The sequence below is a fragment of the Orbicella franksi genome, chromosome 4, assembly GCF_964199315.1.
Source record: "Orbicella franksi chromosome 4, jaOrbFran1.1, whole genome shotgun sequence".
NCBI classification, from domain to species: Eukaryota; Metazoa; Cnidaria; class Anthozoa; order Scleractinia; family Merulinidae; genus Orbicella; species Orbicella franksi.
Window position 1 is genome coordinate 10,973,063 of NC_138148.1, and position 16,266 is coordinate 10,989,328.

The following is a 16,266-nucleotide window of genomic DNA, read 5'->3' on the forward strand; positions in this document are numbered from 1 at the left end:
GGAGCAAATTAAGCCGCCGGCGTATTAAGGACTTGCTGGCGCGCACGTGTAGATATTTTTATTTTTTAAAGGGCAGATATTCCAGATCGAGTTCTTCTACCCATTTATAAAGGAATAAAGGACCAAACGAATGAACGATCGATAGATCGAACGCACGCATGAACCAACGAACGTACCAACGAACGACTGAACTGAACGAACAAACGAACGTATATCGCACAACTGATTCAGCAAGACACTGCCGCTCCGCAACTTTGATTTTTTTCACCCGGTTATGTTAATCAATAGCCCTGTTGTTTTGTTGGAACAGGGGCATTGCTGAAGTATCTCGTCCAGAAAGGTACAATGTATTTGGCAAGCCAGTTGATTAAGTCGTTACATTTTATAGTTCCAGTTCAACCCCCAGAGGGTTCAAGCATTACATGCACAATGTGTAGAATCGATTTTTGTGTTCTCCGTATGTTTTAATAAGAATAAAGCACTAGATAACAGTGCATGACCATATTGATGTGTTGAAATAATTGAAAGAAAAAAAGAAAATATTCTTTCAACAGTAATATTCCGCCGTTAGTACGCATTAGTACGCGTTATTTCTCATTTTATCTTACTCTTATAATGCTATCCAATAATATTTAAGTCTATTTTATTAGTAAATTCACAGATGAGCAATGTGCATAATTTCGTTTCTTTCTATGACCTTATATAAATATATTGACGCACAAATAGAGAGTTGTTTCTTCTCTTCTAAATAGACCGCTGAAATTATTGGAAATTTCCAAAAACCAGCTCTTTAAAAGTTTTAAGAAAAGTCTCTCCACAATATAGTTAATCCGGCGCTTTCGTTTGATTTCCCATCAAAAAAGGCCTTTCTTATTTTAAAAAATGTGTAAAGATAACAATGACCAATGCCTAAAAACTGTAATGCAATTTCAATTGCCTGTCCTGTTCCTGTCGCAGGGAGGGGTGGGGGGAGGGGGGAGACAAAGATGGTCCTGGTCTGATGATTTCTTTGTACAGCTAGTAAGGCAAGAAATATTAAAAAAAGAAACACCAGTAACGGAACGCTCAAAACTTATGTACTTGGTTTGTCTGTTTTGTTTTGATTATTGCTTTGGTTTTTCTTTTCACAATTTGAAATTTCTAACACGTTTAAGCAGCTACAATTTTCCAACTTTAAAAATGGTCTGCAACATGTACTATGGATATCGTGCAGGTTTTCTGAGTTTGCTCGCTGATTTTCAAATAAACTGACACTACAAAATCACAGCTATTCAGAATCCGTGGCTGCCAGGAGGAAGGGTTTCCAGGTCTAGTGGCCGCAGCGGATTCAGCCTTATGACAGTTAAAAAGACGCCCAAATTTGATTGGTTACCAATGGCAGACATTTTCCGATTGGCGTGAGGAACCCACAGACATTCACCAATGGGTATATGCTAATTAAGAAATAACTGTATTTGCCAGCAAAACAGCTACAAACTAATCGGGTGAGATGCCACATGTCAACCGAGAAAATACCGTATTCTGATCCCTGTATTAAGATTATTAACCGTGAATCTGATTACATCACTCTGACTGCTTCAAGGGAAAGAACACTCTAAGCTGTTCGAGGAACATCCATGTCAAAATTGTGTAAGGTTCCAAACGGATCCAGGCTGGGACAAAACCCTAACAACAAACAACAAAGTAAAGCTGTGAGATCCTATAAGGATACTGTACAGTGGTAATCAAATGCGAATAGAATTGAAACGTATCTTTAACCTATTACCACATACCCAATCGGTGAAAAACGCATTTTGCGGCTCAAGACGCCATTTTGCTTACAGCTCAAGCGCAATGGCTGGTGAGTTTTATCGAGTAGATTTTAGTCCTTCGCGGGGCCATTCCTGGCGGAAAGATTCACTTTCTTTGCCCCGGTAGACAGAGCTCATTCAAGACCATTCAAGCGTGAATGTTGGCAACATGTGCCACAGTTACACAAGGAACCCCAGTAAATAAGCCTTATTAATGCGACAGCATTCTTAATGTTACCTTGTAAAATCCCATTGGTCCAAGCCTTGCTGTGTGAAGCACGCAATGCATAATGCTCTGCAAAATAACATACCTGCATGTAAGTTGGTAATGCCAAATCGGAAACCCACAGTACACAATTGGTTATCCCTCTGTGAAAAATTAAGGGTAAGGTAACATCTTTTTGCTGTTTGGGGACGTCAAAGTGAGGAGATATTTGTTTCAAATCACTAACCTGCCTGGACACATGAAACTTTGTGTAGAGGACGTTTAATAAGAAAGATTCAAATTCAATTTAGAATTATCACATAAGTCGGACAGAAAACGATCCCGACTCAAGGCACCGACAGGGGCGGGATAGCTTTGGTCAAGACAGGAAAGGAGTGGGGAGAGAGTGAGTGAAACGGTCAGGTATACCGAACGGACGTCAGTGATGCCACAACATGTATTTTTGGGCTGAATATCACTGAGGTGTTTCTCTTGTGAGGAGGAGTTGAACGGACAAAGAGAAGCAAGTTTTAACTCACGCAAGGGAGGGCTAATTTGATGTGGATAGCTTACTAACGAGTTTCATGCCAATTAGTCGCACTTTTTCAGTCTCGACAAGGATTTATAACATAATTAAGAGGCTGTCTCTGTAAGAACCGACCACTGATTTTACTTCGAAAATTCGATTTTTCCCATAAGCTGGGATTTCAAAGCCCTTACCTAATCAATCACTAAAATGAGTTTTGTTTCATTAAAAATTTCAATTGAAGTTTTCTGGGATTGATTGAAGTCGACAATAAGCGCCGACAATATGTGCTATTTTTCCAGTTTCGGCGGGCATGAAACTTGTGTCGAGCGGACCGAACTTCAATCAATCCTAGAAAACTTCAATTGGAATTTTTAATGAAACAAAACTCATTTTAGTACTTGACTAGGTAAGGGCTTTGAAATCCCAGCGTATGAGAAAAATCGAATTTTCGAAGTAAAATCAGTGGTCGGTTCTTACAGAGACAGCCTCTTAACAATTATATTATGGACGAATATAACGTTAATTGACATACCCACTTTGGATTATAGATTAAAAATAATAGATCTGTTTATATAGCTATCCCCACCTCAAACAGTGCTTTCTCTCGTTGTTTATAACTACTTCCAGCTCGCAGGATTATCTAATCATGAAAATGTGTCCTGCCTGTTTTTCCCGCCAAAAGTAGCTTTGCAACATTTATCACGTCAGAGGGTGACAGTGCACTGTTACTCGCCAATATTGACTGACGAATGCCGCTACACGTCGATCGGCTAATGTCCTCGTTACGCTATTTTATAACAAATCACTTCATCACTGCTTCTTCGGGAAACCAACGGTCTTTATTTGCTCTCGGTACCAGTCATTAAGTGTGAGTATTTTACGGGGCGGGAGGGGAGCTCCCATGTAAAAAGGTCGGGGATGGTCGTCGTCTTGCTTAGCGCTGTAAATCGCAGATTTTGATGTCGCTTAGGACTTTCAGGACAAAACGCCATCATTTTTAGCCGTCAAGGTATCTTTAATTGCTCTCGAAGAAAGGACAAAAAACGCTGTCATGTCCGTTTTAAAATACCTTATTACATGAAATTTTCGCGACACGTTTATTTCTCGATTTTGCGGTGCGCATATTTCGCGACACTTGAATTCCGGGATTTTGCGAGAATTTTGTATTTTGAATCACTTTAACTTCACGTTTTTGAGTAACACGTATTTATTTCCATGGCAATGTTACTTCAACATGACCTTGAATTTATTAAACCGACGTTATCAAAGGTACAATAACGTCGAAATTAACAAAAGGACAACGGTGGAAGTAATATATCAAACACGAAAGACCGTGTTTGACCACATTTCCAAACTCCGAGAAGAGAGTTGAAAATACGACGCGCAGCGGAGTATTTTTGACGAACTTCGAGGTGTTTGGAAATGTGGTCAAACACTGTCTTGAGTGTTTGATATATCTTCTCAATCGAGACTAAAACTAAGGAAAAAACGAAGAATTAAAATCGTAAAAATCTATGTTAATTAAGATCAGATATCCAAACACCGTCACGGTCATGATTTCCTTTGTTTAAACTTGATTAATTATTAATGAGTTTGAGAAGTAATATATCAACAGTAACATAATGTGAGTCACTTAATTTTCGCGTCATGTTATGTTCGCGACACTTATTTTTCGCGTCACTTAAATTTCGCGACTGTTTTTAAATCGCAAAATTCGCGAAATTAACGTGTCGCGAATATTTCATGTAATAAGGTAGTATAGTTTAGGGGCAAATAAAGCTCAAGCCGCGTTCGGTTTGGTCTCCTTTAGGGGTGTAATTCAAAATGTCCACCAACATCCCCGGTCTTTTCACATAGGAGTCCCCTCCCGGGATATTTTACCCCGTACATTTAGCAATGCGCACTGTACCTTGTACTGTCCTGGTTTTGCTTCCATGAGTCTTGTCTTCATTACATCAACAGGCTGTGTGATGCCAGTAGCTATTGTACCCTAAATGATAAATGAGCGCTCAATTAAGACGGCGCGAGTTTTGCTTGTCACTATCGAGTATACTATACATATGAAACGAATTGCTTCGTTTACATTAAGTTAATAGAGGGGAATGGTCACAAAGTACTTGGAGGGGAAAAAAACGACGATCCGTAACTTACAGAACGGACCGAGAAAACGAGGTTAGTAAGATATTTATTATATTTCTACTGTATTTCTGACGGTTCCGGGAACGAATTCTGTTCACACGGAGCGGCTTCAAATTTCTGACGCACGTCAAAAGCAAAACGAGTCAATCTGAAATCGTTAACTCGTTAGCACGTTTAAAATACACAATTTAAAGTAAAAGAAAGTTTTAAACTTTTACTTCCTATAAAAGTTAAGAACACACGAAGCATTTTGGCAGCAAAACTGAACAGTTTTAAACTCTAGCGGGCCGTGCAGTAGAATATGACCCGCTAACCTGAACAATCACAGCGCCCGTACACTGTAGTAACTGACAGATATAATAAAACTACCAAACTGACAGAAGGCAGTCTTGTTAGCTGTGTACTTGGGTGGTCGAGAACTCAGGTATAAAGCAAAACAACTTCAGCTAGCAGTCAAAACAGGACCGGAACGGCTGCAGCACAGTCCATAGACTTGAAAAGACATGAGAAGTCGACCGGTATTTCTCCAATACAGACCTCACTCTGGTTTAATAACATGTAATAATATATTCTTACCGCTATGAAACTTGCAGTAAAGTGTGTTAACATGTTATCACTGAAATATCTGCAAACAATAAAAAAAAAATACCAGTCCATAATGAGAGTTGTTAAAATAGAGAATTTTCCCGTGATGCTAAGGCGGCCATAATAGCTTTCCCAAAAGATCAAATTTCTCTTCGTTAGGATAAAAAAAAAACCGGCTCTTTCCGTTTAACCAAAAATTTCGGATTTTGTTTTTATATGGGGGCAAATGATACGGAAATTTTCCGGGAAAGTTTCAGGAAAATCCGAAAATTGTTTAGGGCGGGGTTGTTCGGAAACCCAGGATTAAAAATTAAACGAAGTATAAATTTTCCTTGTACAAAAATGTTTTTCACTGCTAATGTTTTGTGTAGTTTGAGATTAATCAAACTGAAAACAGAAGACCAAACAATATAAACAGAAAACATCACCGCCAAGTTACAAAACTCAAATCAAAATTCTCGCTTATCCTGGTTTAGCTTAATCGGGCTTTGAACAACCAGACCCAGGAGCTCCCCTTTTAGGCTTAGCTAAATCGAGATATTAATGAAATGTTGCAAAACAATTGTTAGGCAACGACGTCAAAACAAAATAAAGGAGCGTGGTTCAAATCACTAATCAGAGGTCAATGGTTTTCCAGGCCCGTAATCGGCCCATGGGCATTACGGGAGAATAATGCCCTAGAATTAGCCAATCAGAGTGCGCGTTGTATCTGCTACAGACACAAGGCAAATAATAATGATGTTTATTACAAAGCAGAGTATATTTATCACGTTTATCATTATCAAGGATATACTATCCATATTGAAGACGCCTCCTAACAGTAGCCCTCATGGGACACTTACCCTGTCGTGAGTAACAATTGTTTTGTTTGGTCATAACAGGCTACCTAAGAAAAGAAACAGATTTTAAAACTAACATATTTCTTGGTACATGCAATTTTAATTCGTGTGAACATCTTTTTCTGGAAAAGGTGTAGACCCTATCCATAAATGCTGCCAATTTAAAATTATTTTGTATGCATTTAAATTAGCCCCACTAACTTCGCTTGAGAGCTAAAATTCTTTTGAATTATCATCTCAAAGATGAGGTTAGTTGGGCTAATTTTAATACTTACAAAAGAATTTTTTTATTGGCAGCCATTTATGAGTAGAGTCTATAATTAAGTTTTAACCTTTAATTTAAAAACTTTTTGACATATATTAGCTTTGATTCCTTTGACAAGATACCGCTTTCATCGACGGTAATGATACTGATGCTGATGACTTAAGCAACAATGATATTGATGATAATAATAATAATAATAATAATAATAATAATAATAATAATAATAATAATAACTGTTTATTCACAAATCCATAGTAAAGGAGATAAAAGAGGTTATCCCTTTCTAGCTTATCTCCTGATAATGACGATGACGACGGTAACGCTGACAACTCTTATTCACACGAGCATACATGTACAATACCCAGCAGAGAACAAAAAAAAGTTACTGTAGTACACTTCCACCCCTATTAAGCAGCCACCCTCAGGGAAATGGATAGTGGCCTCTTAAAGGAGGTTGGCCGTTCATTAGAGGTGAAAACAATAGAAAAGGCCTCATTGGGACTTTGATTACTGGCCGCCTAGTAGACCCTATTCATAAATGGCTGCCAATTAAAAATTCTTTTGTAAGTATTGCAATTAGACAAACTAACCTTGTTTTTGACTTGATAATTCAAACGAATTTTTACTCCCAAACGAGGTTAGCTGGGCTAATTTAAATGAATACAAAAGAATTTTAAATTGGCAGCCATTTATGAATAGGGTCTATAGGGGTGGCCGTCTTATAGGGGTTCCACTGTTATAGCATTGCTTTTATACACGTAAGTAAACCAAATTTAAAAATCGAACATAATGATTATCAGTTTTCCATCATGTATAAATTGTTATGTTTTTAATGGTAGATAAATTATTTTCTCCTTCTGGTTTAATGATTCCCCTCTTTTTTAGTTTCATGATATTTGAGAGCCAAACAGGTTATGACACTTTGTTTACTGCCGCTGTGAAAATGTACAAAACATATTTGCACAACATGTTATAATTCTAGTCATCAAATGTTTATACACTGTACTGCAAGTTGAAACAACTATCTGGGGAGTGAATTCTCTTAGTCTACAAGACTTCTGATACTGAAATGTACTTATAGCTATATATCAAAAAACTCTCATGAAAAAAGTAAGTTGATGACGAAGAGAAAATAGAACTTTGCATGAGGTGTACTTTCTAAATTATAAGCGTACACACACCTGGGCCACGGTAATCAGTACAGCTCTAAATGACGTCATCGGGACACCCTTCATCCACGTAGCAATACCCTCTGAGAGACACAAACCAAATAACTATGAGGCCCAGTTCAGACCTCGAACTTTTCATGAGCCGAACCTAATACGTTGAATTAAGGACGTGAAAAGTTCGGCGTCTGAATCAGTTAACAATGGCTAGTTGAATTTGGAACGGTTCAGCCGTTCTTCCCGCCTAGCTCAGCCGGGAATTTCGGCTTTGGAACGGCTTTGATTTACACGTCAAACTTTTCATGTGACAAACCTAATGCATAAATTATTATAACGTATTTTACAAGCAGTTTACACTTTGCCTGAAAATCACTGACGTTTGGATGTGATGTGGTTAAAACTAAATAAAGTTTGGTGAATTCAGTTCGACGTCTGAATGAACAAGGGCACTTTTGATAATTTGGGTCTGTCCAAATTCGAATTAAGGTCGGCTCATTAAAAGTTAGGCGTCTAAACTGGGCCTGACTGAGCGAATCCTCACTTTCATTTGACTTTGGCATTTAAATTTTTCTGTAGATCGCAGGCATAATGCCATAGGGATGGTTTTGCCACAAAGGTTTCTGGTTTATTCATCTAATCTCTTGCATGATTGGTGTTCCCATCCGAACCAACAACACCGCATTCCACAAATTCCTCTTGCGTTCAACTAGTGGTTCACACTGTAAGAACTTTGAATAAATGATTCAGAGGTAACTTTTAGTAGATGCATGAACCCAGTATGAAACATGTAAAACAGTAGAGTACTATTCTAACTGGTAATAAGCTGTCAATAGGATATTAGAATAATCTGCAAGTCCGCAATGGAAAAACAGCCAGCATGGAACAAATAGGTATTTTAGCTTATTTTTTTAATCAACATCATTCATTGTATTAAGTAAAATATAATTAGTTTAATGATGAACATACCTTCTGTTGCTGTTCTGTATAGACCATCAAACACATGCTTGTAACTGAAAAGACCCAAGATAATAATTGCGTCAATTAAAACCTTCAATCAATCAATCAATCAATCAGTCAGTCCGTGCGTGCGTCCATGCGTGCGTGCGTCCGTGCATGCGTCCGTCCGTCCCCGCGCCAGCCAGTCCGTCCGTCCATCTGCCCGCCTGCCTGCATTGTGCTTTGGAGCCTTTTCCCAGAGGATCTTTACCATGTTTGTCCCTCCCACGGGTCCTCCTTCTCAAAGCACCTTAGGCACTTGCTTGAAGCCTTGTTGAAACCCTCTGCTAGGGTGGTGAGCTGTGTCTTTCTTAGTTATGTTGTGCTACAATGCTCTTCCTTCCCACGGGTCCTCCTTCTCTAACGACTAAGCACCCACTGCTCTCATTGTATGGGGTCGACCAGTGGCAAGGTTTTCCTGGTCACCTTTGCATCTGTAATTTGCTTGTTTCTCCAGTTGTAAGTTGCATCTTAAGGTACCTGCCTTCTTTTTTTATTAGCAAGATTACCCGAACAAAACCATAAACCTTCCAGCAAAGGCAGAAGAGCATTACAGTGTATTACTAAATGAACTCAACACGTTCCTGCAGTTTTGCTCACTTTCAGCTGAAAGTGGATAACAAAATCAATCAGGCTGTATCTATCTGTTGCACTATTAACAGAAACTACTCACTTTCTTCTCTTGGTAACATCCATTATTTTAACATCATTTTGCATCCTGAAAATGAAATGGAAACCTACATGTGATTAGGGTAGTATTGCACAATAACCAGAAAACTACAGACAAATGGATCTAGTTAATCTCATTTGTTTGAGCGACAGTTATATATACAAGACCCGGCTACATGGACCAATCATTGGCAGGACATAGACTTCTACCTTTTATTTGTGGCTATGAAATCAGAAACAAATCATGTAACTGTGGCTCTCACCTCACATTCACCATATCTGCAGGATTTCCAACGAATGCACCCACAAAACCTAACAAAGAACAGAAATATTTATTTCAGGGTTTAATGTTAGGCAATACAAATGTATATAAATATGCTGTGATATGTGAGGCATGCTACATGTAGCTAATGGATATAATTATTAGACTCCTCATTGAGTGGTCCAGGATTGAACTTGAGCTAAGGTTGCGTCATGCCTCTCTTCACCCAGCCACCTAACAGTTACACTATAACATAGGTGCTACATATAGCTAGTAAATTAAATGCTGCCCAGGGTAACCCTGTGATGAACTGAAATCCCATCCAATGAATAGCAGAAATACTCCTAAGCCATTTCATGCTATAAAAACAAGAGACAAGTGCCTGACTCATGCAATGTCACTAGACAGGTTCATTTAAGGCTTTTTTCAGGCACCCTTACAATATTGTATCAAATCAATAATTTGAAGGCAACTTCTGGACAAGCAAACCTTTCATGTTGATAGGAAATGCAAAGCTAAACTTTTTCATGTCATAGACACTAACTTCCTAAAGTATTTTTTGTTAACAGATAAAATCAATAAATAATTATTATTAACACTTTGAAACTCCTTACCTGACATAGCTCCGACAGCAATTTTCTGATAAAATGGTAGTGGGGCTAAGAATTTAACATACATAAAAAGAAGAATTCAATTAGGAGATCTTGTTCTATTATTTTTAAAACCATACATGTACTCGTTAATTACATTTCTCCACCCTCACCATGTGCAAATACGAAATGCATGCCACCTGTGTGAAGGTCTACAACCAGACAACAGGGATCATGTGTACTAAAGGCATCCGTGGTCGAGTGTTGATCGATACTCTGGATCGATAGCCTTGATTGATCCTTGATTGACCCTCAATCGACCCTTAATTGATGCTCCATCGCCACCTCACTTGACACTTGATCAACACATGATCAACATCCCGGTCAACAGTTGGTTGAGAGTCAAATAATTCTTGTAGACATGCCATCGGTGTCAATCGATGCATATGAGTTGGTCAACACTCGGCCAACTATCAACTGACTGTCAATTGACTGTCAATTGAGACGTTGATTGAGTGCCATCCAAGTCTCGGCTGAGTATCAATTTAGATGTCGATCAAGTGTCAATCGAGATGTTGATCAAGTGCTGATCGAGGGTCAATTGAGGGTCAATCAAGGGTCAATCAAGGGTATTGATCAGCACTTGACCGTGGATGACTTTAGTACACATGATCCGACAACAGAACACATTCACAAAAATTTGCAAGTGAATGTAATGCATGGCTTCTGCATATGCCAGTCAAGTTGCATATGTACCTCTTTCCCCAATTCAAAAGAGGGGTTCAGACAGGTGTCAAGTCAGCCTGAGAAAATCACACCACAGTTCAATGATGAACAAAATCTGTGCATTCTACATAGAAAGGTGAAGCTACTACCTACTACTATGTATGTGAATTAGTACAAGTTACAACATACGAGTCATGCATGCTTGTATTATTTTGTTATCCTCATCAACATCATCATCATTGTTATCATGATATAATTATTGCAGTTACTATAACTGTTGTTGTCACTGGCAGACCTGTGGCTCCTGTGCCTGAAAATAACGTATTGCGGACATTTTCTTACCATCTCCTTTTCGAAGTTCAGCTGACACTACTTCATACAATCCGTAACGTGTTGTGGAATACGTGAGCTGAAAAATGTGTCCAGAACATAACCTTATTATGTCCTGAATGAGCAATCTATGCAGGCATTATTAGGGGTAATTCAAAATTGGCAAAAAGGCCCTAGTCTAATTTGTAGCATTTCATTAGAGGCAATAGAGAATATTATACATGTGTTATTAGAGTGCTATTCTAGATACCAAATGTAGGCCCAAAGCCGGGATTTTGAGTGTAGGAGGTTGTATCCAAGGACAAAGTGGACCAAACTATCGAAATGCACTTATTCCCTGTCTGAGCCATAATTTTATTTAGGATATACATGTAGTTGCAACCATATGGACCCATCTATCATGAAAAGGCTTGCAAGACTTAGCTGCAGCTTAATTCTCTTGTTCTCTCCTACCATACCATGAAAACACAAACTAAAACAATTGAAAACCTGCACTTGTCCTCATGTAAAAAGAATATAACAACACCTCATCAGGAGAGATGTCTGACAAGAACCACAAGAATATGCTCCCTTCAGTTCTCATCGGCTCACTTGTCTAAACTCTTACACAAAGCCATGTGCAGCACATAATGTTAATTAATTCAATATGGACATACTTGGACATTTTCATGCTCATGAAAAAAAAATTAATGAGAATAGAAGTTCAATGGCTCTGGTAATTAAAGAACAGTTGGTTTTATTTTCTAATACAGTCAAGTGAATAGTCAAGTGTACATGTAATCATTACTGCCATTTCCAACTTGTTTTGGTTTGGTTAACTGTCAAAGTTTTAAACTGTTAAAGATCCACTATCTGAGCATTCTTCACTTTAACTGAGTGCACTCTTGATGTTCAACCTTCAGTACAAAAATGCAGACATCCTAAGCCTGTGGGGGGAGGGTGTAAACACACCCTTTGCACCCTCCTGGCTAGCTGATCCTGAAATGTCCCACTAGCAAAATCATGGCCTGGTCATAATGTTGTCAGATCTTAAATTCAAATGATTGTCATCGTCATCATCATCATCTCTCTCTCTGTCTTTGCGAAAGTAGGAAAAAAGGCCTCACAGATGATTTTCATAGTTGTCCATTTTCTTTAAAATTATTTAATTTCTTGAAATATTTGACATGTTATTATTGACTCCACACAGACTGCTAATTAATTTGCTTGCTTCATTGCAGAAAGCTCTTGACTACAATTTACAGGATTCTGAGCAGACATTCAGATCCCAAAGATTGACATTATTTTAATTTGCATGCCATTCCATACACCTTTCAATTTACGATCACGTCACCAACTTCTAGAGATCAGTATTTTTTCGCTGACTAGTTATGTTTTTTTTTTTCATAAACAGCTCTTAAATATAATGTGGCACACCTTTGTTAAGCAACAAGTGCATTACCTGTCTCGTGAGAGAAGCAGATAGTCCATTGTAGAGGGCCAGAACACCTTGTGTCCGCACTACATGAACAGCCATGGATGACAACCTCTGTGTAACCTGCTGCTGAGTTTGCAGATGAACCTACAAGAGACCGATTAAATATGAGTGAAACATCTCGCATGCTACTACTAAACATGAAGCCTCCAAAGCCTTGCCTCCAGTTTCTGTAGCATGAAACAGCTAGCCAAGGAAAATTGCTACCACCCCTGGATTGGATGTTAGTCCATTGCAGGGCTGCCTTCTAACACTAAGTGAGGAGTAAAATGTCTCATCAAAGAATGCAATTTAAAATATGACCCTGGGCAGGGCTCAAACTTGGGTCATTTGACGCAGATTTATATAGCCTTACCTGAGTCTGGCCTAACAATTAGAGAGACAGTTCCCATGGGGAGGGGGGGGGGGGGCACTCTCATATAAAAAAGACAGGGGTGATCATCGGAAATTTTGAAAATAACCCCTAAGAGGTGCCAGGATCCTGTCTCGTGGGTGTAGCTTGAAATTTTTTCACCCCTAAGGGGGATCAGTTATAACACAAAATATTATTTCCTGTCATATTTTTAAGCTCAATACCCTAAAAGGTGCTGCAAAAGCTCCTGCTGTGGACTGTTTGAGGCTGAACATCCTAAGAGGTACCAAAACTGTTTTTTTAGCTCCTAAACGGTACGATGAGCACCCCTGTCCTTTTTTTTATGTAGGATTCCCCCCCGGGAGAGAGTTACCCTCACGCATAATTACGCTTACACGAAGTATAAAGCTAGGCGGAAATCATGCCGTCTTGTTCGATCATTTCTTACATAAGCCATAAAGCGACAAAATTTATGGCTTATTTACAACCTAAAAACACAGTTAATTAAGCCTATCTTGTGCGTTAGACATTAAACTGGGGGAAAGGCTGTAGCTTTCAACCAGCTTACTCAAGACAACGCGCCTACCTTTAGCAGATCCAACGGGTGGGTACAGGCAGCCGCCATAGCCGAAGCGATGCCACCGAGATACCATCTGTGTTTCTTAGCTGTTACTTTAACAGCTCTAGATCCTGGCTTCGCTCCCTCTTTTACTTTAGCTGACATTTCCGTCCGTTCGTGCCGGCGAACCTACTATATGTAACACTTCATTAATTTTATATAACGTAATCTCTTCTCACGTGATACGAGCACATGGGCATTGGAAAACAAGAAATTCTGGAATTTGGAACCGGAACCGGAGTACCCGGAATACCCGGAATGTTAGGAATCCTCGCAATGACCGAAAAAGAGTAAATTCAAAAAATATAAAGAAAAAATATAAATGAAGTGATAAATTAGTAATTAAGAACTTATTTAAATAATGAAATTAAAAGAAATTCTCTTGATAAATATGTGAAAAGCAAAACAAGGAAAAAAATTCAAACGTTGAAACCACAGCAGCTTGTGTCCACACACACAAAAAAAAAAAAATCGGAGAGAGACTCTCCGATTTTTTTTTTCCGGGGAGAGGCGACTGTGACACAGGCTAAAACAACAGAAACAGTTTTTTTTTTATGACCACCGCCAGCAGTTTGTACTCGGAAACAACAATCAAGCGCTTGAAAAGACCCTGACACAACACACCGAAGCGGAACTATTGAAGAAAATTAAAGTATTGGTGCTCTATTGCAAAACAGATAAGAAACCCAGCCGTGTAGTGTTTTGTTGTAAAACACTAAGAAAGCGACCAGCGCATTACAAAAGGTGTAGAGAAATATACTCCCCTGCAGGTCAAAAGAAACTTTTTTTGTTTAATTGCTGTCGGATAAATGCTCTTAGTGTTTGTGTTAACAGATGTTTTCCGCTGTCCCTTTAGAGTCAAATCTCTCCTATAGCTACTCGACTGTCAAAATGATTATTAGAGACTAGAGCAGCTTGCATTGACATTGTCTATGGTCAAATTAAGTCGAGGGATTGCAGCTACAAATGACTTCAGAGAGCCGCTTGCATTGACATTTTCAGTGAAAGGACACTGAAACCAAATAACATCGTCAGAAATTTATCAAGTATACAGAAAACATAAAACTAGGCCTGTAGTTAATGAAAGTAAATGCTAAACAGGTTTTGTCGATCAGCTTCATAATTATTATTATTTTTTTTTTGGAGCTTTCACGCAAAATTCCACAATTGATTCAGTTTCTTATACTGCCACAGGCAATACACCTTTTTATTTCAAACCAGAAAAGAATTATTCAATTTTTGAAAACAGGAAGAGCTGGTACACGTTTCAGCTGATAATTTAATTTTACTCTGTACCTAAAAGCAATTACCCAGACAAGAATTTACCTCCGAGTTTACCATGAGTTGACAATGGGTAATATGCGTCACCTGTAACCTAATCCTTGGATCCTTTTGTGGCCTCTAGGCTCTAGTAGCTTTCCATATGACTGTGGCAGTGGGGGGCGGGGGGGGGGGGTGGAGAGGAGTGCTCGTTGTACCTTTTGGGAATTAAAAAAAAATAAAAAGATCGTGTGCTCTCGAAAATATTGAGGCTTTTATGCTCATAATTTTGATTATTTTTTCTTTCTTTTGAAATACTATGACACATTTCATATGATGTATTCCGTGATTAAAAACGGTAAAATAATTTTAAAATTGTCATTGTTAAGCCCGGTATGTTTTGGAAGCCACTGTAGCTCCACTTCCAATCAGATTTTAAGCCAGACGGGTATGCAGACCTCTCAAGGACGCTCACGTTTTAATTGACAGAAAATTCAGTTTTAATTTTCTCATTTTGCCTTGTAAATTGTTCATTGGAGCAGGCCCTATATATAGCACATTTTGGACGCACACTTTTCAAATCCTGACTAAAAGCTTGGTTCCAATCCAAGGACAGAATCCAAAATGAAAAACTGTGCAAGTTTTCAGTACTCGAGAACTTTGAGCCCTTTGATTGACTGAGATTCACAGGCATATGTCCTTGGTTTAATTATTTTATATGGCTAGCGCTCACGTCGGGAACCTTTGAACCAATTTATTATTGTTTGGTAACAAGAAAAATTTTTAAAGGAGATTAGCCGGTTTCTATCCTTACTGACAAAATGAATGTGTAATTTCGCTGCAAAAGAATACAGTATTGTCATGCTTCAACTCCAAGGTTGTTGATACAACTATTTGTAAGTAAAACGCCCAGTGTTATTTTAAATAAAAATACAGCTTTTTTGCAGTTGATTTATTATAATATTAATTTACTCCGCCCCACTGGGTTGTTTGGTCCCTTTGGGCTTATGAAACTGCCAAATGAAAATACCACACTCCTCAATATTGCCCCCAGTCAGTTAAATAACATATATTCATGGATGAAATACAATGAATGATTATAACTGCCAGGTCTTATTCAAACTTTGCCATAACTCTTTTCGAGATTAGCAGCCTCTCTGATTTAAGCTGTCTTTTCGAGTCGGACTCAGGAAGCGACGAGCGGTTCGGGAGTGCTCAAGCTATAGAGAGAAACACTATCATGCTGGCCAACATACATACATACATATACTTTATTTAACCTCGAATTTACAGAGTAGCTTGTTAGCTACAAGGAAGTTTGTTCCAACAGATGTTTTTCGCTCTTCTTTGAGACCAAAGTCTCTCCTCCAGTACTCTAATCATATCAATTACGGTCCATGGATTGCATACACCGCGGCTCTACTAAAGAGAGCAGCTTTTAATGAATATGTGAAAACCCACTGTTAGTGA

At 38.6% G+C, this 16,266-nt stretch overlaps 2 protein-coding genes across 3 annotated transcripts in view; both read right to left on the reverse strand.

Annotated features, from left to right (window-relative positions):
* Positions 1-16,266, reverse strand: part of LOC145484618 (uncharacterized) — a 407,604-nt gene that overhangs the window by 301,049 nt on the left and 90,289 nt on the right. The gene's annotated exons all lie outside the window — the stretch shown is intronic.
* LOC145484628 (mitochondrial dicarboxylate carrier-like) lies at positions 12-13,799 on the reverse strand. Of its 2 annotated transcripts, none has more exons than XM_081463230.1 (13): positions 13,142-13,492; positions 12,533-12,652; positions 11,104-11,170; positions 10,060-10,104; positions 9,447-9,495; positions 9,188-9,232; positions 8,485-8,528; positions 7,534-7,604; positions 6,091-6,134; positions 5,240-5,288; positions 4,434-4,514; positions 2,029-2,085; positions 12-1,665 (listed from the first exon to the last, which is right to left on the reverse strand). In XM_081463230.1, the coding sequence occupies exons 1-13, from the start codon at positions 13,190-13,192 to the stop codon at positions 1,564-1,566; spliced, it is 825 nt and encodes a 274-aa protein (XP_081319356.1). In that variant the 5' UTR covers positions 13,193-13,492; the 3' UTR covers positions 12-1,563. The 2 variants fall into 2 exon arrangements, with proteins under 2 accessions (XP_081319356.1, XP_081319355.1); XM_081463229.1 differs by lacking the exon at positions 13,142-13,492 and adding an exon at positions 13,504-13,799 and having other exon boundaries at positions 15-1,665.

Coding starts and splice junctions, on each gene's coding strand:
- LOC145484628 (XM_081463229.1), bottom strand. CDS start 13,641: ATGTCAGCTAAAGTAAAAGAGGGAGCGAAGCCAGGATCTAGAGCTGTT. Junction 4,515..5,239: donor TTACTGCAAGTTTCATAGCG/GTAAGAATATAT, acceptor TTTATCATTTAG/GGTACAATAGCTACTGGCAT. Junction 2,086..4,433: donor CAAAACCAGGACAGTACAAG/GTACAGTGCGCA, acceptor GTTATTTTGCAG/AGCATTATGCATTGCGTGCT.